This window comes from Acinonyx jubatus, chromosome B4 (genome assembly GCF_027475565.1).
Source record: "Acinonyx jubatus isolate Ajub_Pintada_27869175 chromosome B4, VMU_Ajub_asm_v1.0, whole genome shotgun sequence".
Classification (NCBI taxonomy): domain Eukaryota; kingdom Metazoa; phylum Chordata; class Mammalia; order Carnivora; family Felidae; genus Acinonyx; species Acinonyx jubatus.
In genome coordinates this window covers 23,897,964-23,921,944 of record NC_069387.1, presented here as the reverse complement: position 1 = coordinate 23,921,944, position 23,981 = coordinate 23,897,964, and the positions used below count along the sequence as shown (strand labels likewise).

General features: G+C 41.2%; 1 protein-coding gene across 1 annotated transcript in view; it reads right to left on the bottom strand.

Annotated features, from left to right (window-relative positions):
* Positions 1-561: 561 nt before the first annotated feature.
* Positions 562-23,981, bottom strand: part of GAD2 (glutamate decarboxylase 2) — an 86,780-nt gene continuing 63,360 nt past the window's right edge. The window contains exons 13-16 of the mRNA XM_015085847.3: positions 18,769-18,918; positions 13,679-13,786; positions 12,811-12,900; positions 562-4,200 (exon numbers count right to left, since the gene is read on the bottom strand). Coding sequence (XP_014941333.1) covers positions 4,027-4,200; positions 12,811-12,900; positions 13,679-13,786; positions 18,769-18,918 — 522 coding nt within the window. The 3' untranslated portion in view covers positions 562-4,026. The remainder of the gene's footprint in view (positions 4,201-12,810; positions 12,901-13,678; positions 13,787-18,768; positions 18,919-23,981) is intronic.

Genomic DNA, 23,981 nt, shown 5'->3' with positions numbered 1-23,981 from the left:
CCCACAGAGCCCAACACGGGGCTTGAACCCATAAACCATGAGATCATGACCTGAGCTGAAGTCAGATGCTTAACCAACTGGGTCATCCAGGTGCTCCTAAAATGTTTTTTTTTTTTTTTAAAGATTGGATCATGGGGCACCTGGGTAGCTCAGTTGGTTGAGTGACCAACTTTGGTTCAGGTCATGTTATCACGGTTCATGAGTTGAAGCCCCAAGTTGGGCTATCTGCTGACAGCTCAGAGCCTGGAGCCTACTTCTGATTTTGTGTCTCCTCTCTCGGTCCCTCCCCTGCTCATACTCTCTCTCTCTCTCTGTCTCAAAAATAAATAAAAACATTAAAATATTTAAAAATAAAAAATAAAAAAAGATTGGATCTGATTGAAAGATTGAAGCCAAAGCAGTAAAACAACATCCTTCAGAAGCAACAGTAAGAGTCAGAGCTTTTTCCCCAACAAAGACCCACATCCTGAGCTCCGTGACAAGGAAAGGGCCTCTTATTCAGGCAATTCATTAAAAATTAGCTCCACAAAAAGGCAAAACCAGAAATAAGCAACCAAAGCCTGAGGTGTGTCCACATTTACACATTTATTTGGGTTTAGAGAGACAATACAGATAAAATACTTAGATCATACACAGGTTTATATTTGGTAAGAAGAACAGGTTGCCACATGTTTATATTTTTTATTTTTTTCTGTCTTGAGTAATGGAGTAATGTTGGGAAGATGGCGATGTCTTCCAGAAACACCAATTGGGAACAGTATTTTGGCACACGTAACTAATAAATACACAGTGTTTGTACTTAGCATTTGAAAACAGGAAAGCACGTGCAAGATGATACCCACCGTTAGGGTCTTTGATTCCCTGTCCTGCTGCTATATTTACCCCCGTGCATTCTCTGTCCATATTCTGAGGGGTAGAGCCTGCTCCAAAACCCTGGCAGGGACAATACCTGCAATTTGGAAGGGTTGTGACACTCTATCCACATCGGTTTCTTCTACTTTCAGAGATGAAGTAGCATTCACCTTGCCTTTTGTGAAATCACATAGTTCTCAAAGGAGATTTCTCAGTGGGGAGCTTAGCCGAGGGCATGTTCTCTATTAGAGCTGATGTGGAGGGTGTACAGTTTAGCAGAGAGAGGGAGGGGGTGAGAGTGCAGGAATGGATGCAAATGTAGTTCTCATATTAGTACAGCTACCACACGGAAGACGACATATCAATAATATATTGTACAAGCTTTTATAGCAACGCATGTTGATTTGCAACACCATACAGTTCAGATCTAAAGTGCGCAACCCCAATCTGAGGTGACGGGACAGTACTATCAATATAAACAAAGGCAACACGATTATACACACAATTGATTTCCTTTCCTTTCCTCACAAGCCTTGTGACAGTACGTGAAGTCAATACCATTTATGCATCTCAGATAAAGACATACCACTTTTCTTCAAGTATTTAAAAATAATAAACACAATATTGCTGAATAAAAGGAAAATGGCCATGTCAACTCTGATTAAGCTAAAACCAGGCTTTTCTAAAATTTGTAAAGGATGGTCCCCTATAAAGGCCTTTGGCACTGAGAATTTGAGCTGATGTTCAAAACAACCTTCCTTCCTTATTCCTTCTCTCCCAAGTAGATTACAGACCTACTTTAAAGAATGTTTATTAAACTACTGGGACCTATTAGGCTTTTATTTACCTCCTTTTCTGGGTTATGGTTGGCAGGGATTTTACTGCATAGGACTGAGCAAGGCTCCCAGCCAACTTAGGGAAGGATCTGGAAGGAGCAGGGGGTGAGAGAAACAATCTATGGGTAGAAGTTATTTTGCTGGAATTTCCTGCACAGGTACAAATGTTCCTCCTTTTAAATTCTGTCATACTATCAAGTTAAAAACAGCAGCTTCTGACAGAGAATCTGTACCACAAGGTATAAGCATCCTGGAGTTAAGAGGGATCTGTCTAGGGCAGGGCCCTGGACTCCACCATCTTCTCCAAGCAGGACAATGGGTTTGATAGTGACTCTGCCTCTGAGGTAGGACCTTTTGGCCTGAGGCTCAAAATAGGTGGGCAGCTCTGTGCTTAGTCTCAATAGCCGATATCTAGAAAGGAAGGGGATGCATAGCCTAGATGGGGAAGCTTATTCCTTCATGAAATTCTGGGGCACAGATAAAAGTTTTCTCCTAGTCGTCACAGGGAACCTATTTGCTTCCTAGACAGGAAAGACCCAAACCTATGTTCATTTCAAGTATCAATGTTTTTGTATATAATGTGGGAGAAAGAATGTAGGGGCAAGCTCACGCAGATTTCAGATGGTTGGATCTTGTGGTATATATTATAGGACATTTCTTTCTTTCTCCCCTTGTACACCTGAGTGTACTGAATACTAATCTGGTCCATATAGAAAGGATGAATGTTTCTAAGTTTCTATCTACAGTCTGCATCTATGAGTCTGCAGTCGTCATTCTAGTACTTGGAATCCAACAATCTGTGGCCGCACAAATATCTATGAGAGCTCGTTAGCTCCTGTCTCTCCATCAGGTTTATAGGGGAAGAAGAATGCTTTCAAAATATTATCTTGAATTCTAAAGATCTTACTATTTCTGCATACTCTGGTCACTTTGGATCTTGATGAGAGGCAGATCAAAGAAGGTCTTAAGATGCTGCCTCAAAATCTCAGGTGAGGAGCTCACTTTATGAGAGGAAAATAACCATCCATGGAATAGAAATTAATTATTCTGGATTTCAGTGATGAGGCCTAGCAGGAGAGAATTTTTGTGGGTAGGAGATGGGGAGGGAATGGGAATAAGCAATTACCCAGGAGGTAAATGACTCCTCCCCGGACAGTGGCAATATGGTGCCCAGGATGACATCATTGTTCTCACGCAGAGATCTCCTGTCTCAGGGCTGAGTTCAATTTTCTGGGCTCACCACATTTCTGAAGCATGCTTCATTCCTCTTTGCTCAGGCTGATTAGATTTTATTTTTATTTTACCTAATTAATCCAAATGACGTACTAAAAGAATATTGTTTGGGAAGATGCCTCAAGAACTGGCATCAACCTTCTGTTCAAAACAAGCTGAACTGGAAAGCAGAGAACAAACAATTACCCTAGTTTAGTCTAAGATGAAGCTTGGCTTGTCAGGCTTCCTGAGCAGCTCTGCTCAGGGCCAACTGGGTGGAAGACTTAACTAGGAAGAGAATCTTATTGTTGATCTGGTCAGTCATTTTAAAGAACTTGCAATATTCTTTTGTGTTCATTTTGTAATACTAACTTTAGGGATGTGATAAGCCATACCCTAAATAGAAAGAAGGCAAGATACCTTTTAAGAATTTTGTGGGCCTAGGTTTCAAGACAACTTTACTAAGTGTTTATTGTGCCTCCATTAAAAGAAAGAGAAAAAAAAATCTGGCTTAGTTTTTATATCTGCCCCTGCAGTTTGTATAACCCATATAAAATAAAAATCTATATGTTACAAAATAGGATTTCTTTTTAATATATATATTTTCCTTTTGTAAAATTATATGTATTTAAATACATTTGAAATGTCGCTATAGGTAAATTAGAAATTTTTTTTTCTAATACTATGAAAAAGGCAAGAGTTTTTATTGTCAACATACATTTTATATGTACTTTCTCCTTTTGACTGCACCCCAAAGAACCTTTTATGATTCAGGGGCAATCTGGCACTATTCAATCATACTACTCTGAAGTGAAAATAAAGTTTGATTTGCACACTATATTAAAAGTAAGGGAAGTATTTAAAACAATTTTAAGCTTCTCATTATTGATTAGAACACAGCCTTTTGTCGCTAATTTTTAGAGGTATTCTAAACTTAAGAAAGGATTTTTAAAAGGAGCAATGTGGTTTTTTGTTTTTGTTTTTTGTTTTTTGATTTTTAAACTGTACTCTACTTTGACACCACAATAGGAAATAGATTTACTTTGGAACAAACTACAAATACATTCACACAGTTTGTGACAACTTAATTGTCTACCTAGAGAATTGAAACAGCTCAGAGAGCTAATTATAAATCTTGTCCAAGGCGTTCTATTTCTTCAATCAGGAAGTCAATGTCTTGGTGAGTTGCTGCGGGATTTGAGATGACCATGCGGAAGAAATTGACCTTGTCTCCCAAGGGCTGATAGCTGACCATTGTGGTCCCATACTCCATCATTCTGGCTTTAATCACTGGGGCCACCTGTGGAAGAGACCAGATCAACATAGTGATTCCTGGGGACTCTTCCTTTAGCCAAAGAACCCAGTATCAAGTAGCACTTTTAGTTTTTAACTAAATAACTAAACTCATATTTGTTTTCCTTAAGGGAATTGTCTCCAAGTTTTGGGGGGAATCAGGGGACTAGAACAGTTTCATACATCCAAAATCTTGAAGGTAATAAGATGAATAATAAATGATAGGCTCTCAGGTGCTTTCCACGTCAGGTGATTCAAGGCCTGAGACCGCAGGCCCAAAATAGAGTCACTTATGCTGGGCCATTTAACCAAACCCCAGGCTTCGTACCTAACCTACTTGCACTTTCAACTTTCCCCAGAAATATAGTCTTAGCTGGTCAGTCAGGAGTTTTCTGATCAGCACCAATAACGTACTCTGTCACATGGGGCCTCACCATCCCCGGAAGAAAGATGAGGTAATTCACCTAATAAGAGCTTTTTTCCCAAGGGAAGGTGACCTCACCCAAAGTAATTCTTTTTTCTGTTTGTGACTTCCTTGTCCTGCTTTTAAAAATCTCCCCCTTTCTACTTGCCAGAGGGGATGCTGCCAGATTTATGAACTGATTCATAAAGCCAATTAGATCTTTAAAATTTACTCAGTTGAGCTTTTGTTATTTAACAACTTCCTAGTTACTGTTTTGGGAGCACGGGAACAATTGGGTGTTGTTTCCAAGGCTAAATAGTTTAGCAATGTGACATTTGGTGGAAGGCTCTTTTTCCCTCAGTATGTGTAAAAACACTGGAAACAAAACATAGTTCAGAGAATGGTTATGGAGAGGTAAGCCTCAATATCAAGTGATGTCTGAAAATTAGCAGACTTTTGAGGCCCTAAAACACTTATTTCTTGATACCCCAAAGCTTTCCCATTTCTTTTCATTCTCCTTTTGCATTTTCTCAGTTTATATTTTGAAATATAGTCCATAATCATGATGAAAATCAGCAGAACCCACAAAGATGTAACATTACAGAAGTGGATCACAGACAAGATCTTACCACTTGTATGCCAGATTGATGATTACAGAGTTCTCTGACTACTGTGTATGAGATGAAGTTCAAACTCTAGCTCAGCATAAAGATGTTTTGTACCGCAGCTCTGAAGACTCATCTTCCAGTGCTCACCAAAATGAATCTTCAACTCTGACAAAACCTATAGTCAATATCCCTTGAATGTGCCACACACACTTTTCTCCTTTCACACTTGTCCTCAGTCTTACCGTGTCACACTTGTCTTGGCTGAGAGTCCCTTTTCTCTTCCAGGTCACATCCTGCACACACCACAAGGCTCTACCATAGACCTACAATCACTATGAAGCCTTTCCTGACTCCTCTAGTCCAGTAGCATCTTTTCTCTTTCAATGATCCTTACCCATACATTCTGTCTACAGAATATTTCCTATTGTCCTCTTGCTTATGAGAAAATACATTTCATCTCTGTAATTTCAAAACTGTAAGCTCTGGAGGGCAGACACAGTGTCTTTTACTTCTTTTGTTTACCAGCACAGTACTGTGTACACATTGAGGGCTTCCCAAGTCCTCATTGCTTATACAGAATAGAATAACAGGGACAGCTATCTAGGAAGAGGAATGCATTTAAATTATGTCTAACCATGTGCATGATCTCTTCACTTATTTCACCATTGGAGTTTATAAAAATAATATCTGATCATTTAAGTTCATTGCTGCAAATATGGAACCAGGAATGGCACATGTCAGGGAACTTTTGATTTATTTAGATATACATAGTAAGAAACTCAGTTCAAAATGGGGACCATGCCTTACAACACAGTTGGATTCATCTTAAATGAAGAATAGTTTGATTCCAGTGGAATGCCATTTTGAACATGTGACTTTTGAACATCAACACTTAAATAATCATTGGTTTACAATGAGGTTTCATCTTCAAAGTGCTCAATGTGCAAATGACATATCTGATAAAGTGTTAGTATCCAAAAAACATAAAGAACTTATAAAACTCAATACCCAAAAAACAAATAATCCAATTAAAGATGGGCAGAAGACATGAACAGACATTTCTCCAAAGAAGACATTCAGATAGCCAACAGACTCATGAAAAGATGCTCAACATCACTCATCATCAGGGAAATGCAAATTAAAACTACAATGAGCTGTCACCTCACACTTGCCAGAGTGGCTAAAACAAAAACAAAAACAAAAACACACAAGAAACAACAAGTGTTGGTGAGGATGTGGAAAAAAAGGAACTTTCTTAACACTGTTGGTGGGAATGCAAACTAGTGTAGCCATTGTGGAAAACAGTATGGAAGTTCTTCAAAAGGTTAAAAATAGAACTACCCTATGATCCAGAAGTCGCACTACTGAGTATTTACCCCCAAAATATAAAAACACTAATTCGAAGAGATACATACACCCCTATGTTTATAGTAGCATTATTTACAATAGACAAATTATGGAAACAGCCCGTGTCCTTTGATTGATGAATGGATAAAGAAGATGTGGTATATGTGTACAATGGAATATTATTCAGCCATAAAAAAGAATGAAATCTTGCCATTTGCAACGACATGGATGGAGCTAGAGAGATAATGCTAAGCAAAATAAGTCAGAGAAAGACAAATACCACATGATTTCACCCATGTGTGGAATTTAAAAAACAAATGAGCAAAGGAAAAGAGAGAGGCAAACCAAGAAACAGACTCTTAACTATAGAGAACAAACTGATGGTTCCCAGAGGGAGGTGGTGGGGGAGGGGTAAAGCAGGGGATGGGGATTAAGGAGTGCACTTGTTACGATGATGAGCACTGGGTGATGTATGGAAGTACAGAGTCACTATATTGTACACCTGAAACTAACATAACTGGATGTTAACTATAGGAGTTGAAGTTCAAAAAGTAAACTAAATAAGTATAAACAAAAAACCCACAAAGTATTCAATGTGCAAAATCAACATTTTTCCCATCAGGCCTAATTATTTGTTAGCTACCAAAGAGAAAACCAAGGACAGAGTTCACCTTAACCTTCATTTCACCTTCACCTTACATCCAGAACCTAATCTCCTCACCTAAAAACGAATGTGCATGACAGTTCTGCACTGTGATTTTCTGACTCTAGGTTAAGTCTCTTTCGTCCTCTTTATTACATAGGAAGGTAATATAAAGAGGAATGCTTTTCTTGGGTTGGCCCTTCTTTCCTCTAAAGGATAAAGAATGTACACAGAGCATAAGGCTCATCCCAGCGAATAAATATGACAAAAATAAATTATCTCAAGTCTGGGATTAAATTCTGAAAGTGGATCTACTAGAATATTCTAGCATTAAGGATGTGAAATTATCACTTTGTGCTAGGAGAATGGCAAATCAATGTGTTCCTGGGGAAGAGAAACCCCAAATTAGAAAAGGAATTCCAAATCCAAATGTTGTCTGCAGGAATTTCAGGAAAATTCATGTAAGTATTCCTTAGTTTTTATTCATGTAATAAATCATGCTTCCTCTTTAGAACTGATAAAACAATGATCATGCTGTACTCAGTGAATTAAACTCTGATTTCATTTTAATGGGCAATCCAAGCATAAGTGGTATTAATTATTAAAGACAATCACCTCCTATTTTTCAGATAAATCAAATCAAATCAAAGGTCAAAAATTTAAATGGCAACAGTCATCATTCCAAACAGGTTTTGGCGTTACGTCAGACTGAATCCCCCCAGTTCCTGAAGCTAGCTGGGTTGGCAGAAGTCACAGCTGTGTAAATACATATGACTTTGGATTGCTTCCAGAAAATGTGGATGAATAAAATTTACAGGAAAATGGAACATCTACTTCATTGCATAATCAATAATTGCAAATTCAGAAGGAAAATAATATTCTGATTCTACTGATGAACATACAGCACTTTTACTTATTTCTAGACTTTTTCTTTCGGTCACATTCTTGGTTTTGTTGAATAAAGAGTCAGGAAAGAGAGGCTGCATGTTGAAGAATTCATTGAAGACATACTCAGTAGGAGCTCTTGGGTGCTGCCTTAAGAGTTTTAGGGTATCATTTTCTCCCTTGTGTCCTTAGCTTTTTCAGTCCTTTAGAAGATAATAACCAGGGAACTATCCCATAATTTGAATACACATTTGTGTCTCCAAAGAGAACTCAGGTTAAAGCATCACAAAATCATAGAAATGTATTTTTTTCAGTATGTATTACAAAATCTTTTTGTTGCTAAATCTTGGGAACATGAGTGAAATTTTGAAGAATGAAAAAGCAGAATAACCATAAATAGGAATCCCAACACATTAAAATTTCAATAAATTCCTCATTACGTTCAATAATATAGACTATGGAAGAATATCACCTTACATATAAAGCCAACTACTTCTTTGCCAATGTTCTTTTATTTTTTATTTTTAGAAGTTTATTTATTTTTGAGAGACAGAGAGAGAGAGCGAGCGAGTGTGCACATGTGTGCACGCATGAGCTGGGGAGGGGCAGAGAGAGAAAGAAAGACAGACAGAATCCGATTCAGGCTTCAAGCTCCAAGCTGTCAGCACAGAGACCAACGCGGGGGTTCATGAATACTCACGAACTGTGATATCGTGACCTGAGCCGAAGTAGGATGCTTAACCAACTAAGCCACCCAGGCACCCCATCCTTGCCAATGTACTTTTAAATCCACTGTTGACCTTCTGGAAGTCCCATCTGTCAGTATAGGACTGGTAGAAACAGGGATCAGATATGCAGATAATTATAAAATACAATGTAATAAAATACAAGATGAAGATGATGATGAAGAACCAGGATTCATGTCTGAAGAATACCCTCATGGGCTCTTCTGCTGGTCCTGCCTGTGTCTAAAGCAGTTGTATGTGGTTTTGTGGTACCCCAGGCCCTCTGTGTCCACTGTGCCTCAATGATGATGGGCCACCTGCACACTCACAGTCCTGACAGACAGCAGGAATGCACGAACCAGATTCTCAGCCTCCTTCAAGAAGCTTAGGCTGTCTTGTTTGGTAATGACCACCTGTTGCCTAGATATCTGCCCCCACATCAGTGTGAGCTGTGGAGAAAGGCCTAGGATCCACTAGTAGGTTTCCTAAGTGTTTCCCATCCGTGTTCTGGAATATGCAAATGGCACGTTAGCTAAGCAAACATTTTTGAGTGCCTATTGTATGCTAAGCCTTGTACCAGACAAGAGGGCATAAAGAATAATTCTTTATTGGAGGGTCCATAATTTGACTTAATTCTCATTTGCCATACAACGGCACAGAAGACTCCACATTTCCTCCCATTTTGGGTCTATATCAGCACTGACCATGAGAACTTTAGGTAACGATAGAGATGTGTTATATCTCCACTCTCTGATACAACAGCCACTGGTCACAAGTTGACCACTTGAAATGTGGCCAGTGTAACTAAAGAAGTTAATTTCTGGTTGAATTTAATTTTGATTGATTTAAATTTAAATGCCAAATATGGCTATTGATAATATATTGGACAGAGCAGATGATTCATTTTATTTTACCTCAGCTGTTTTCCTTCTGACATTGTGTGTGTGTGTGTGTGTGTGAAGATTTACTAATCCCTGGACATTATACATTTATACATTAAGGGCTTTATAATTAAGAGGAAACTCTGAAAAATTATTGACATAAGTAAACAAAAGTTAACCTTGATATTTTATGTGGTTCTATTGTGACTTCCAATTCTGAATTGCTAAATTCTCTATATTCTGGTCAATAAAATGGAAACACAGGAGAGGAAAAATTTAAGAGGATTCATTTTGCAATCCCCAGAGACTTTCAGATTTGAACTACAAACTGTATAAAAATAGTTTACTAATATTCTAATGGCTCTCCCCAAGAAATAATCTCCATTCCCATCACAGTTTATGTGTTTTTGCTAAAACCTGAGGGGCATTTGAAGAGAGTTGTATTTAAATGGGGGAGATTCAGAGTTGATTTTTGTTCAGAAACTGATGGGAAAAATCTCTTTCTGTTCTGTATTCCCATTTTGTCCCATCCCTCAGCCCAGAAATAATTCATTGATTCAAGGAATGAAATTGGCCAAACTACTCCAGGGATTTTCTCTCTCTGGTCAATGGGTTCATTAAAGAGGTAGAGCCAGTAAGAATGGAAACATCTAATTTATAACTAATTTTTTAAATTAATTAGTCATTGGTAAAATGATACACACTACAGAGAAGCCACACCATAAAACTTCAGGAAAAAATATGAATTCTTTCCTCTCAAATGACTGCAGGCCCCTTTTTGCCCACCTATCACCTCCAATGTGACTCTCACCCTCTCTCCCTCCCACCTCTTGGAATTGATCTCCTGGAATGAGCAAATGAGCCAACTTTATTAAAACTTCAAACATGACCATAACCCCTCCTCCTAGACACATGCATTGATGGATCCCCCATTCTAGAAGCTTTCTTCCATGCATTCCTCTAGGTCAGTGGCTCTGATCCTGGGCTGTACATTGGGATCACCCAGAGAACTTTTAAAACCATTCCTAAGCCCATCCCAAACCAATTGGATTAAATTCTTAGGGTAAAGAATTTACCAGTGTTTTTTATAAAACTTCAGGCTGATTCTAATGTGAGGCCAGGATAGCAAACCACTACTCTAATTAAGAGGCTTGATTTAAACACCTCAATTATATGCAAGTTTCCCTGATGAGGGTTTGATCCTGGATTGTCTATGGACAGGTGTTCATATCTCTAAGCTTTTCTGGAGGTTTTTAATCCACACAAGGGGCACTTGGGTGGCTCAGTCAGTTAAGCATCTGACTCTTGATTTCGGCTCAAGTCACGATCTCACAGTTTGTGGGATTGAGCCCTATGTGGGGCTCTGCTGTGATAGTGTGGAGCCTGCTTGAGATTCTCTCTCTCCCTCTCTCTCTCTGCCTCTGCCCTTTTGCGCACACACACACTCTCTCAAAATAAACAAAAATAAACTTTAAAAAACCCACACACCATCCCACTGTTTGACACAGAAGAAAATACTGGAAATTCTGAAAGTCAGTGAGGCAGCCCAGGCTCCTGCATGGTGGGGGAGAGGGACTTCCCTGCTCCTGAAAGTGACTGGAGAAAGTCCCCTCCTTTGTGGTAAATGGAAAACCAACCAACTAACCCACCCTCTGACATCCAAATACACACGATCATCCCTATTGTCCTATTCCTCAGCACTGGGATGGAGCCCTGCATTTACTTGCCTTCAATACTCTCTCTGGCGTACATCGTAAACCAAATTTCACCCATGTGTAAACGCTAGAAGCAGGAGAGAAAAGATAAAGGATCTTACTGGCCACAGAAAAACTTGAAGCTGAAGCCCTCTGGCTCTGGAGTCAGTGATTTTGGAAAAGTGATTTTTTCTCCCCATGCTTTCATGTTCCTGTCAGCAAAAGGGAGAGACAACAGTGCTTCCCACATTAGGTTACTTATGTTGGAATAAGTTTCTAGGCCCCACGATGGAGCTGCTCCTGCCCAGGATGTCACTTCAGGAAAAGGACACTTAACTTTCACATCCCTATAAACGCTCTGCTTGACCAGAAACATGGAATGTCCAGTCAGCCAATCCCTGATGCCAAGCCAACCTGGGGCTCCTTGTTCCTCACCCATTTTCTTTCTCTTCCTGTTCCTTATTCTTTATCCTATAAAAGCTTCTTGCCTTCCCCCCATTTTGCAGTTCTCTGGCCTCCTGGGAATGCAGGTTGCCCACTTCATGAAATGTTAGATTAAGTTTGTCTATATCACCTAAATTGTCTTCTTCTGTCATTTTTAACACTTACGAAAGTTAGGTGACCTAATGCTAGATCAAAGTTGAGCCTGGGACACAATATGCACTCAAACAGTGGCCATTATTATCGTTCCCTGCCCTATTATCTTCTGGGGTTCAGCAAGCTCCATAGGGTAGCCTTGACCTCGGCATCTCAAGAGGGTCAGTAGCAGCTCTGTTTCCTAACCATTTCTGGTGCCTGAAATCTCTTCTGTGCGTATGACTGAGCACAGAAGGTTTCACTTGGTGGGTCAGCCAAATTCGGCAAGGGTTCTTGTATCACGAATGGCAGTAAAGCTAACACCTGATTACTTATTTTAAGATCTCATAAACTTGCCCTCAGAAAAAAGAAGCAAAAAAAAAAAAAAAAGAGGGGGTTGTTAGGGGGGGCACCTGGGTAGCTCATTAGGTTAAATGTCTGACTTCTGTTCAGGTCATGATCTCGCAGTTCATGAATTCAAGCCCCGCAATGAACTCTCTGCTGTTAGTGCAGAGCCCGCTTTGGATCCTCTGTCCCACTCTTTCTTTCCCCTTCATCTGCTTGCATGTGCACATGTGCATTTTCTCTGTCTCTCAAAAATAAACATAAAATTTTTGTTCTAATAATAAAATTTAAAAAAAAGAAAAGAGAAGCAAATAGGGTAGTTACAAGTCTGGCTATGCCAGTTCTGAAAGTCCTGGTTCTGTAGGAGCCCTCATGAAGGGGAGTGGGCCTGCACACCAAGGAAGAGGTTGGATTTCTCCTAGAGACATGTGCATGTTAGAGAGATGCCATGCACGTGGAAGGCCCAGTGTACACACCAACGTATATACCGGAGGAGCCTGTATCACTGACCTTTGAGAGGCGGCTCATTCTCTCTTCATTGTCTTCCAGGACACGCAAACTTGGAGGCACGTACCAGAAGCAGACATTTGTGTGCTGAGGCTACAAGGAGGAAAGTAAGATTCACATTCAGCCCATGGTGGCAGTTTAGAAAATTCCAAGGACATTTCAAATCTATTCTGCAACTTCTGAATAGAATTCCTACTTAAAAAAAATTTTTTTAATGTTTTATTTTATTTTTGAGACAGAGAGAGACAGAGCATGAGCGGGGGAGGGTTAGAGAGAGAGGGAGTCACAGAATCCGAAGCAGGCTCCAGGCTCTGAGCTGTCAGCACAGAGTCCGATGCGGGACTCAAACTCACGGACGGTGAGATCATGACCTGAGCCGAAGTCGGAAGCTCAACCGACTGAGCCACCCAGGCGCCCCAAGAATTCCTAGTTTTAAATCCATAACCACTTTTAGAGTTCCTGACGTTCACCACGATATACAGAGTTATTGTTTTGTAAGTGTGATTTTTTACTCCAGCTCAGAACCCCTGCTTCTCCTTTGTAATTAATGGTCCCACTTACCTGGACAGTACATGATTGACACACAAAAAATCAATGATAAGAATTAGAGTTGGGGCACCTAGGTGGCTCAGTCAGTCAAGTGTCCAACTCTTAATTTCAGCTCAGTCATAGTGTCATGGTTCAGGAGATGGAGCCCTGCATTGGGCTCTGCGCTGACAGATTCTCTCTCTGTCTCTCTGCCCCTCCCCTGCTTTCTCTTGTGCTCATGCTCGCTCTAAATAGAAACTTTAAATATAAATAAACATTTAAAAACATAAAAAAAAATGGAATTGACTAAACTTTTTGAGATCATAGAGATCAGAATACATACCTTTCCATCAAACACCATTTCATATCCTTCTCGGTTTTTTATGATATTGTATAAATATTCTGCCAGCTCCAAGCACTTATCAATATGTGCTTCAAACCCAGTGGTGCCCTGAGTAAGAGAGGAAGAAAAGTTATCGGCAGGGGGCTGAGAAAGGCAGGCAAGCTCTTTGTGGGACAAATCTCACTGGAGACTGAAGGTCTTTCTGCCACTTCCAGCTCAGCTCTGCTCCACACTTTCCTTGCACAAGACTGTTTCCAGAGGCTTTTCTGGTGATTATTTCTCCTTTAATGTTCTCCCCTCAGGTGTTTTTGTTGCCTTTCATGTCATCTCGGCTCTCCACAGTGGTTTCCTTTTCTTTTGGAGCCCTCATTCTCTAAGCAATTATTTTGATTACTTGAGGGGAAAATTTGCCTCTGTCATTCTGAGGGGTAATTATGGAAGTCATTAATGACAGGAGACTGGGCTGTTCTCTTCCTGCGGATAAGAAGCATCATCAGAGACCCCCCCAGCACGCCTGTTTAGCTCCTGACCATCATGAAAATTTACCATTTCCAGACTGCACTTCTGTTCACCAATGTACCCCCATTATGGAACAAATAGGGTAGGTACTCAATGAATATTTGCTGAATAAATGAATGTATTAATCTTAAAGGGCACACAGATGCTTTGTTAGCCTGTCAGTCTGCAAGCCTCATTAGATTTCTCCTTTGGGGACAAATGATTTACATGCTTGTAACAGGCGAACATAATCACAGAGGTCTTTTAGTTTCCGGCTCTGGAAGCCCAGGATCTGGACTTGTGAAAAACAACACTACAACCTTGGACTGGTGCTGTTTACCGACCTCAGGACACTTCAGGGAATTACTTTTCAAAATGGCTTTCCTCCTAATCCTTTCAGCATTTATGGAGCACTAATGGATAGCTTAGACAAACAGCTAATGCTCATCCCAGGAGCACTTAGAACAGGCCAACCAGTGACTAATCCAACATGGAAACTGGAGGAAGAAGCTGCAATGGACATAAGATGGGCCCACATTCCTATTTATAGTCTCATCATCTCAGCTAAAAGGGGGATACAGCATGGCCAGTGACTTGAACATCTGAAGCATCAAAGAAATCTGATGGGTTCAGAAATAATTTCTGTGGAGATTGCTGCCCTGGTTGATCGGCCAAGGAGTCTGACTGGTTCCTGATGGCTCAAAGGAAGGGCCCCAAAGCTGAATATTCAGGCCAGAGCCTACACCATGCACTATATGACTCTGTGGTACCAAGGATTCGGGGTTGGTTTGGACTGACCTGGCAGTTTGGGTACACTTCGTAGGTACACTTTGGGTACTCCTAGGTAGGAGGAGGGAAGTTAATTGGTCTCCAAACTGGATCCTTTGGACCACTCCAGAGTTGGATTTAAACTTGCATGTATCTGATCCAAGATAATAGCCGGGACCACTAGGACTCATCCTGTCTAGTCACATGGCCTTGGCTAATCTTACTGGTCCCATGGGAATGGTGGTGCTTGTCTGATCTCCCATATAGGGACATGGTAAAAGTAAAATGAATACTCTGAACATGAGTTTGATTGTATCACAAAGGCAGTGGGATTATCAGAGACTAGAATGGGAATCTTCTCGCTTTTGCTAGTCTAGGACTTCACTTAAGATGATTAAGGAGTAAACTGATCATCCTTTAGTTGAAAGCTAAAGAGGTACAAGGGGGAGTGACACAGGAACTCTAGTTTGCCCTTAGAAGCCTGGCCTCTCTTGATATTGGATATTTATGGGAAGAAGATCCATGTTTTATTTCCATAGTTTGGAAGGCTTTTACGAGATTCTCCAAAATGCATTCATTCATCAAATACATGTTGAGTAGTTGTCACATGCCACACAGTTCTTATTCTGAGGATGACAACAGCACATGGAAAACTTTATCACCATGACCTGGGTTGCTATGAAGGAGGCTGAAGGCTCCGAGGGACATGTCTAAGTGAAAGTCTAGAGCCCAGTGTCAGAGTTATGCTGAGGGAGCTTCAGGAGAAAGGTGGTTTTATTTTCTCCCTCATTGCCTACACACTTAGGATTGGTGTAGACTTATCTGGCTGAAGTGGACACTCCACAAGGGCACAGACTGGTGTTTCCTTTGTTCACTACAGTCTCCGTCATACCAGCAGGGTTGGCATACATTAGGGGTTCAATGCACACTGGTTGAATGAGGGGATGAATGAATGGAGGTGTAACTTTTCCTCCCTGGGGCGGTGTTTTGACACAGTATGTTCTGAGGAACCACCTGTATCAGCACCAGATCAACTGTGTTATTAATGTAGATTCTCGGGTCCCACCCCAGACCCCCAAGTTGGTATTTTAGGAAGATGAACACCGCGTATATCCACTTCTTCAGTGATGCCACTGTCTACCAGCATTCAGCTGCTGCAGCTGTGTTGTCTCCAGGGCCTGACACCATCAGTGCTGCTCACGAGTCTTCTCTGCTTCTCAAAACCCTCATCTAATGCTCTCAGGCCCCAGAAATGCGGGTCTGCAATAGTGATTGAATCCCTTGCTACCATCTCCATTTCTATGGCTGCCCCCCCTACCTAGGCCCTCTTTTTACCTGGATGGTAGCTCCAGGACGTTTTTGCCATTTACGTGTCTAGATACTTAAGGTTTTGCGTGAGAAATTAAAGGAATATGTATCCATAAATTATGTGGCTGCTGAGATTGTTCTTTTTTCCTTTTTTATTCCCTCCTCTCGTGCCTTTATTTCAGCACATTAGAAACTGGATCCTCTGCCTATTTCAGGCTTCAGTTGTTGCTGTTGTTTAATTCACACCTGATGTCCTCCAAGTTATTTCTCTTATAACCAACCGCTGCCCCATGCTGGTGAGGAGACTTCAGATGGAAAAGGAGCAGCGGGAACTGATGAACCATGAGAGGAACATTTTTGTGTAAATATAGCTAATGATCATCATCTTAATAGAAACACCGCAGGAAAAGGGGACAAGAAGGATGATACTGAACAATATTTAGAGCTCAGGCTTTCCTCAACTACCTAGCTTATATTTATGTTCATCATTTTTGATTCCCACCAATCAAGGAAATGAAAAATCTACTCATGTTAAAACAATTTGAGAGTATGCCAATAATTCCTATTCTTTCTTTCTTTCTTTTTTGCCAAATGGAAGTGTCTTTGCCAACAGAAGGAGTCTCGTCTGGGTGGTGGGGACCAAGTAAGTGTCTTTGTCAGGCTCTCATCTTTCAAGAGAGGAAGGGGCCCCTGCCCGGCTCAAGGGATGGAAGCCCACCCCTCATACCATGTTTATGAGGTAACGACTGCAGGCAGCTGCTGGATGGATACTTAGCAACACTTAGAGGAAATTCAGTGAGAGCAAATACTATTACAGAGGCTTGTCTGAAGAATATGTAGCCCAGCCATCCCTGGAAACCACATAAGAATTATTTCTGCATTAAGTGAGACCATCTTTCTACTGCCTTTTTTCCTGGATGGATTTAAAGAAGATTCCATAAAATGGCTGTTGACTGCATTATTTCACTCCCAAGCCCCCTTATTTTCTTGTTAGCTATCCACCTCTTTAACTGCTCAAGGCATTCAGTTTTACTTAGAAACATCTTGTAAAGAACAGCACATGGAACTCATTGCCGTAGACATGGTTCCTTTTCACATGGACCTGGGGAAGGGCACATTCTTGGGTCTTACCCTGGCAGGTCTCACTCCTGCTGACCGAGTTGTTTCTGTGTCCCCTGGGATTGAACTGCCACCTGCTTGTGCAGGCTCCCGAGAAAGCTCACAGATAACTCTTGGGGCCCCCCTCCCAAATGTACAGGACCTCAGGGAGTGCCAGCCTTCCTCTAAACTCTCCTTTTCTTGTTTCCTTTGTCAAGGTTCCCTCGTGCACCCTTTTGGTTAGTTGGGTTTTTCTAGCAGTTGGGTTTTTCTGGCATGTCCAGCTGCTCTGACCATTGCCTCCTGTGAGAGGTAAATGAAACCAGGTGGGAAGTTACTGATGTGTGACATTGAAATTAGGAATATGGCCAAAATTAAAAATAAAATCTTGGACCTTTCCGTCCCGCTTACATTTCAGCAACCAGGTATGCTCTTTGAAAGGGCAGCAATTAGGTCCAGCCAGTACCGTATTCCCTTACTTACAGAGGCTCTATCCCTGAGAGGAGTGATCATCTATAGTTAAATACTGGGGTCAACAGAGAAGCTGAACAAATGGAGGTTACTGGGTAGTTCCAGAGTTTTAAAAAAGCTTTATCACGAGAGGTTAATGAAAGGGCGGGCCTACTCCGGCCGACTCCATCTTGTTCTGTGTTCTCCACCTTGAGTGACTATGTCCCCGACATGACCCCTTTTCTGGGAAAATCACAGAAACTTTAGATCGCGCCTCCTCCCCTTGAGTAACCTCCTGCTCACCCGTTCAAACTTCCTGATAAAAACACGCCCAGCGACCTGCGTAACAGGACTCTGACCCTTCCCCAGCTAATTGGCTGCCCCTAGACCCCTATAAAACCTTTGTGCTTTTGAAACTCGCTCTCTCTCCCCAGTATCTCACCACTGCGTTGGTGCAGGTAGGGGACTGAGCTCGAGCTAGCTCGAATAAAGGCTCTTTTGCTTTTGCAGCGGACTCGGCTCCCTGGTGGTCTTTGGGGATCACAAATTCTGGGCATAACAGTTATCCCTTAAAATGTCAAAAGAAAGCTATCATGGTGGGGTTTTGACTTTTCACTTTTGTCCTCCAAACAAAAAGAAGGCACCAACCACCCTGAGGGATCAATCACTGGGTAAAAACCAAGAGCTGAGAGCCAACAACAACAAAACAACAATAACAAAACACCTCTTAAAAATCCAGATGTCCTGCCGTATAAAGCAGCCTGGATTTGTTTTCTAGAGCAGTGAGCGTTAGAAGCAATTTGGCTTATGTTCTTGCCCTTGCAGAAGGCAGATATCTAGAAACAGGATTAAAGAAACTTAATCGTGGGTAATCTGCAATTTGGAAATCAGTTTTTAATCTCATAATAAGGGTCACCAGATACAGTTTCTGTCTTTAGTCGACATGCAGCCAATCTACACATGCTCACCTTTGCCCTCCACATTAGCCATAATTTAAAAACATCGACATGGCGTCCGCACTGTAAGGCCTTGTCTCCAGTGTCGTAGGACAGGTCGTAGTGTTTATCTTGCTGGAAAAGGTAGGAAGCATGCATCTGGTTGCAACTCTGCATCAACCCCTAGAAGAGAAGGGAAAATTTAGGAAACTCTACTGACTTGGTCAGGTATTCCATCAGATTTATATTGTGGTGAAAAGTATTAAGAAAAAAATTTGCGGAAGATGGCGGCGTAGGAGGACGCTGGGCTCACCGCGTCCTGCTGATCACTCAGATTCCACCTACACCTGCCTAAATAACCCAGAAAACCGCCAGAAGACTCGCAGAACGGATTCTCTGGACGCAGACGAGAGGCCCACGGAAGAGGGTAGGAAGGGCAGAGAGGCGGTGCGCGCTCCACGGACTGGTGGGAGGGAGCCAGGGCAGAGGGGTGGCCCTCCGGTCACTCAGAGCCCCCGAGTTTGACTTGCAAAAGCGGAGGGGCCGGATGGAGTGTGTTCTGACAGCAAGCGGGACTTAACATCTGGGAGGTTATAAGTTAACAGCTCTGCTCGGAAAGCAGGAAGGCTGGAGGACAACGGGAGGGAAAGTTGTTGAGCCCCAATGACAGAACTCAGCTTGGCGGGGAACAAAGGCGCTCGCCAGTGCCATCTCCCTCACCCATCCCAAAGCCAAAATCCCAAAGGGAACTTGCTTGCACCTCGCAAACACCCAACGCTGTGCTTCTGCAGATCCATCCCTCTGGCGGTGGGTCTGACTCCCTCCTGGTGCCGCAGGGCCCCTCCGGAAGCAGATCATCGAAGGAGAAGCGAGCTGAGCCTGCCCCTCCCGCCCTTGTGCACCTTGCCGATCCACCCCAGCTAATAGGCCAGATCCCCAGCACCACAAGCCTGGCAGTGTGCAAGTAGCCCAGACGGGCCACGCCACCCCACAGTGAATCCCGCCCCTAGGAGAGGGAAAAAGAAGGCACACACCAGTGTGACTGTGGCCCCAGCGGTGGGCTGGGGGCAGACATCAGGGCTGACTGCGGCCCCGCCCACCAACACAAGTTATTCAAAACAGCACAGGGGAAGTGCCCCACAGTTCCACACCACTCCAGGGACTATCCAAAATGACGAAATGGAAGAATTCCTCTCAAAAGAATCTCCAGGAAATAATGACAGCTAATGAACTGATCAAAAAGGATTTAAACAATATAACAGAAAGTGAATTTAGAATAATAGTCATAAAATTAATCACTAGGCTTGAAAACAGTATACAGGACAGCAGAGAATCTATTGCTACAGAGATCAAGGGACTAAGGAACAGTCAGGAGGAGCTAAAAATGCTATAAATGAACTACAAAATAAAATGGAGACAACCACAGCTTGGATTGAAGAGGCAGAGGAGAGAATAGGTGAACTGGAAGATAAAAATATGGAAAAAGAGGAAGCTGAGAAAAAGAGAGATAAAAAAATCCAGGAGTATGAGGGGAAAATTAGAGAACTAAGTGATGCACTACAGAGAAATAATCTATGCATAATTGGTATTCCAGAGGAGGAAGAGAGAGGGAAAGGTGCTGCAGGTGTACTTGAAGAAATAATAGCTGAGAACTTCCCTGATCTGGGGAAGGAAAAAGGCATTGAAATCCAAGAGGCACAGAGAACTCCCTTCAGATGTAACTTGAATCGATCTTCTGCATGACATATCATAGTGAAACTGGCAAAATACAAGGATAAAGAGAAAATTCTGAAAGCAGCTAGGGATAAACGTGCTCTAACATATAAAGGGAGACCGATAAGACTCGTGACGGATCTCTCTACTGAAACTTGGCAGGCCAGAAAGGAATGGCAGGAAATCTTCAATGTGATGAACAGAAAAAAGATGCAGCCGAGAATCCTTTATCCAGCAAGTCTGTCATTTAGAATAGACGGAGAGATAAAGGTCTTCCCAAACAAACAGAAACTGAAGAAATTCGTCACCACTAAACCAGCCCTACAAGAGATCCTAAGGGGGATCCTGTGAGACAAAGTACCAGAGACATTGCTACAAGCATGAAACCTACGGACATCACAATGACTCTAAACCCATATCTTTCTATAATAACACTGAATGTATATGGACTAAATGTGCCAACCAAAAGACATAGGGTATCAGAATGGATAAAAAAACAAGACCCAGCTATTTGCTGTCTGCAAGAGACTCATTTTAGACCTGAGGACACCTTCAGATTGAAAGTGAGGGGATGGAGAACTATTTATCATGCCACTGGAAGTCAAAAGAAAGCTGGAGTAGCCATACTTATATCAGACAAACTAGACATTAAAGGCTGTAACAAGAGATGAAGAAGGGAATTATATAATAATTACAGGGTCTATCCATCAGGAAGAGCTAACAATTATAAATGTCTATGTGCTGAATACGGGAGCCCCCAAATATATAAAACAACTACTCACAAACATAAGCAACCTTATTGATAAGAATGTGGTTATTTCAGGGGACTTTAAGAAAAAAATTTGCAAGGGACACTGAATTTCCTGGAGAAAGAAAGCAATAAGAATCAAATTTTTTAGATGGGGCCAATATCCAGACAGGATGAGCTGTTGGGATAGGTAAACCCTGTGGGATAAATGGCTCAGGGTCAAATGGAACTTCAGGTTAACAACAGTGAAATATATGCTTTTACTCTCCTTTTTACAAGAATGCATTTATTCAAAAACAATCATAATCAGAGTATAATGTTCATTCTTTGAGGAATATCCTGATGTTTTGGTTTTATTGTAATTAAAATACTTTAGAAACTTTTGTTTTGTAAAATACTAATAGTGTGATTATTCTAGTGTTTCATTTACACTTAGTTCAGGTACTTTATCATCTGGCTGTTATGGTTTGAGTTCTCTTTGGAAGTCATAGCTTTTAAGATAGCTTATTGTTATTTTTATATGCTGAAATCTAAAAAAATAAAGACATCATTATTCTGAGATGTCTTAAATAACCAATCTTTGAAATGCCATATTCCCCTCTCAAGAGTGGTTAGAGCTTCAGTACTGTATTTTTAAAAAATGTTCATTCATATATTTTGTATTCATGCAAGAGAGAGTGGGAGTAAGAGGGGGACGGGGGTAGGGGCAGAGAGAGAGGGAGAGAGAGAATCCCAAGTAGGCTCCACACTCAGCTTAGAGCTTGATACGGGGCACAGTCTCATGAACTGTGAGATCATGACCTGAGCCTAAATCAAGAGTGGTACACTTAACTGCCTGAGCCATCCAGATGCCCTGAGGTCGTATGTTTTGAAAGGACCACTAGAAGCTGGTCCTCTCTACCCACTGTTCCACACTTTGGGGTGGTCTCCCTTAGGACTGGTACACCTTTTTGTGAGCTTGCATGCCGAGTTTCTGTGACCATGAAACAAAATGGAGTCACCTGTGGCAACTTTCAATTTTATTGGCCTTCAAGTGAATTTTCTTTTTCAAATCCAATGTCATTTTACCACTCTATTACAATTATTTAATTTCCCTCACTCTCAAAAGAATAACAATGAATTTTATTGCAAAAGGAGCCCGAACTATAGGGTTGAGACCAGTTTTATTGCCTACCATCTGGTCTTTCAGGGTCTCCTTACAATTTTAGTTGCATTACATTTTGTGTTAGTTTGGATAAATTCTTTTTTTAAAGAACTCTCACTTTTAACTTTAACTAGATGATCACATTTTAGTCTTTTCTTTACTTGCCATGAGTCACAAGAGAAAAAAATGCCAAACGTTCTGTAAAAACACAATTGTACTGTAGATAATGAAAGAGTCAGAGGCTTCCTGTGGTTCGTGACAAATTAAAATGTGATGGGGTTTCTGGTGAGGAGACCAGCAGTGCTGCTTTAGTCAGAGAGCATGATTCATTCACTGTTCTTTGGAATAGTTCGGTCACTTTGCCACCCATGTTCCATACTAAACTTCTGGTGCTGAGTCTAATTAATTATCATTGGCAATGAAATATCCCATTGTAACTACCACAAGCAATGGAGTATAAAAATGCAGTAATGGAGTGCTGGTACTTGGGATTCTCTCCCTCCCTCTCTCTCTCTCTCTCTCTCTCTCTCTCTCCCTGTCTCCTTCCCTCCCTCCTCCCCCTCTCAAAATAAATAAATAAACATTAAAAGAAACCAAAACACATGACCTCTTAAAGGTTGGCCAGCACCAGTCTCATTGCACAAAGGGATAAGTAAAGGGATAAGTTTTTCACATAAAGGGCCTTGATAATATCCTGATTCCAAGCCATGAAAAAGTTATAGACCATTATGTTGTAAACTGTATTAAGTAGGCTCCACACCCAGCGTGGAGCCCAACATGGGGCTTGAACTCAGGACCCTGAGATCAAGACCTGAGCTGAGATCAAGAGTCAATGCTTAACCAACTGAGCCACCCAGTCACCTCTGTTACAAACAATTTTAAATATAGTAATAGTTGCTGTGCTATAAAATAGTTGTAAAAGAAATTCCCATGGTCAAATAAATTTAGGAAACTCTACTTGATAAATTCCTTCTTTAAAGATATTTGCAATATATATCCACCTATTAAAGGCTCTGGTATGCCCTGAAGTAATGAATCTTGCTTTTAACTCTTCAATTTAAAATATCCCAAGTTTTTAAAATCTTTTTTATTTTTATTTAAATTTTTATTTAATGTTTATTTATTTTTGAGAGAAAGAGAGAGAGAATATGAGCAAGGGAGGGGCAGAGAGAGAGGGAGACACAGAATCTAAAGCACACTCCAGGCTCTGACTTGTCAACACAGAGCCTGATGCGGGGCTCAAACTCATAAACGGTGAGATCATGACCTGAGTTGAAGTCAGACGCTTAACCAACTGAGTCACCCAGGCACCCCTAAAATATCCCAAGTTTTGTGAGCCCAGAACTCTCTTATCACAGAAGACTTAATACGGTCTTATACAATGACCTTATTCCTTATATCTCAATAAGGAACATGCTGTCAGAGCATCATAAACTCTTGGATTTGGAAGGGATCCTAGGGGTTTTATTCTGTTCTTTTTCAATAAAGGAATCTTTTCTCTCCCTTTATTAATAAGTGTCTGTCCAATCTCCAGTCACTTACCCCCGGTGGTGAATTTATTCCTATGCAAAGCATTCACTACCTCGGAGAAAGCTTAATTTTTAGAAAAGCTTTCCTTTTATTGACCAGAAGTCAGAACTT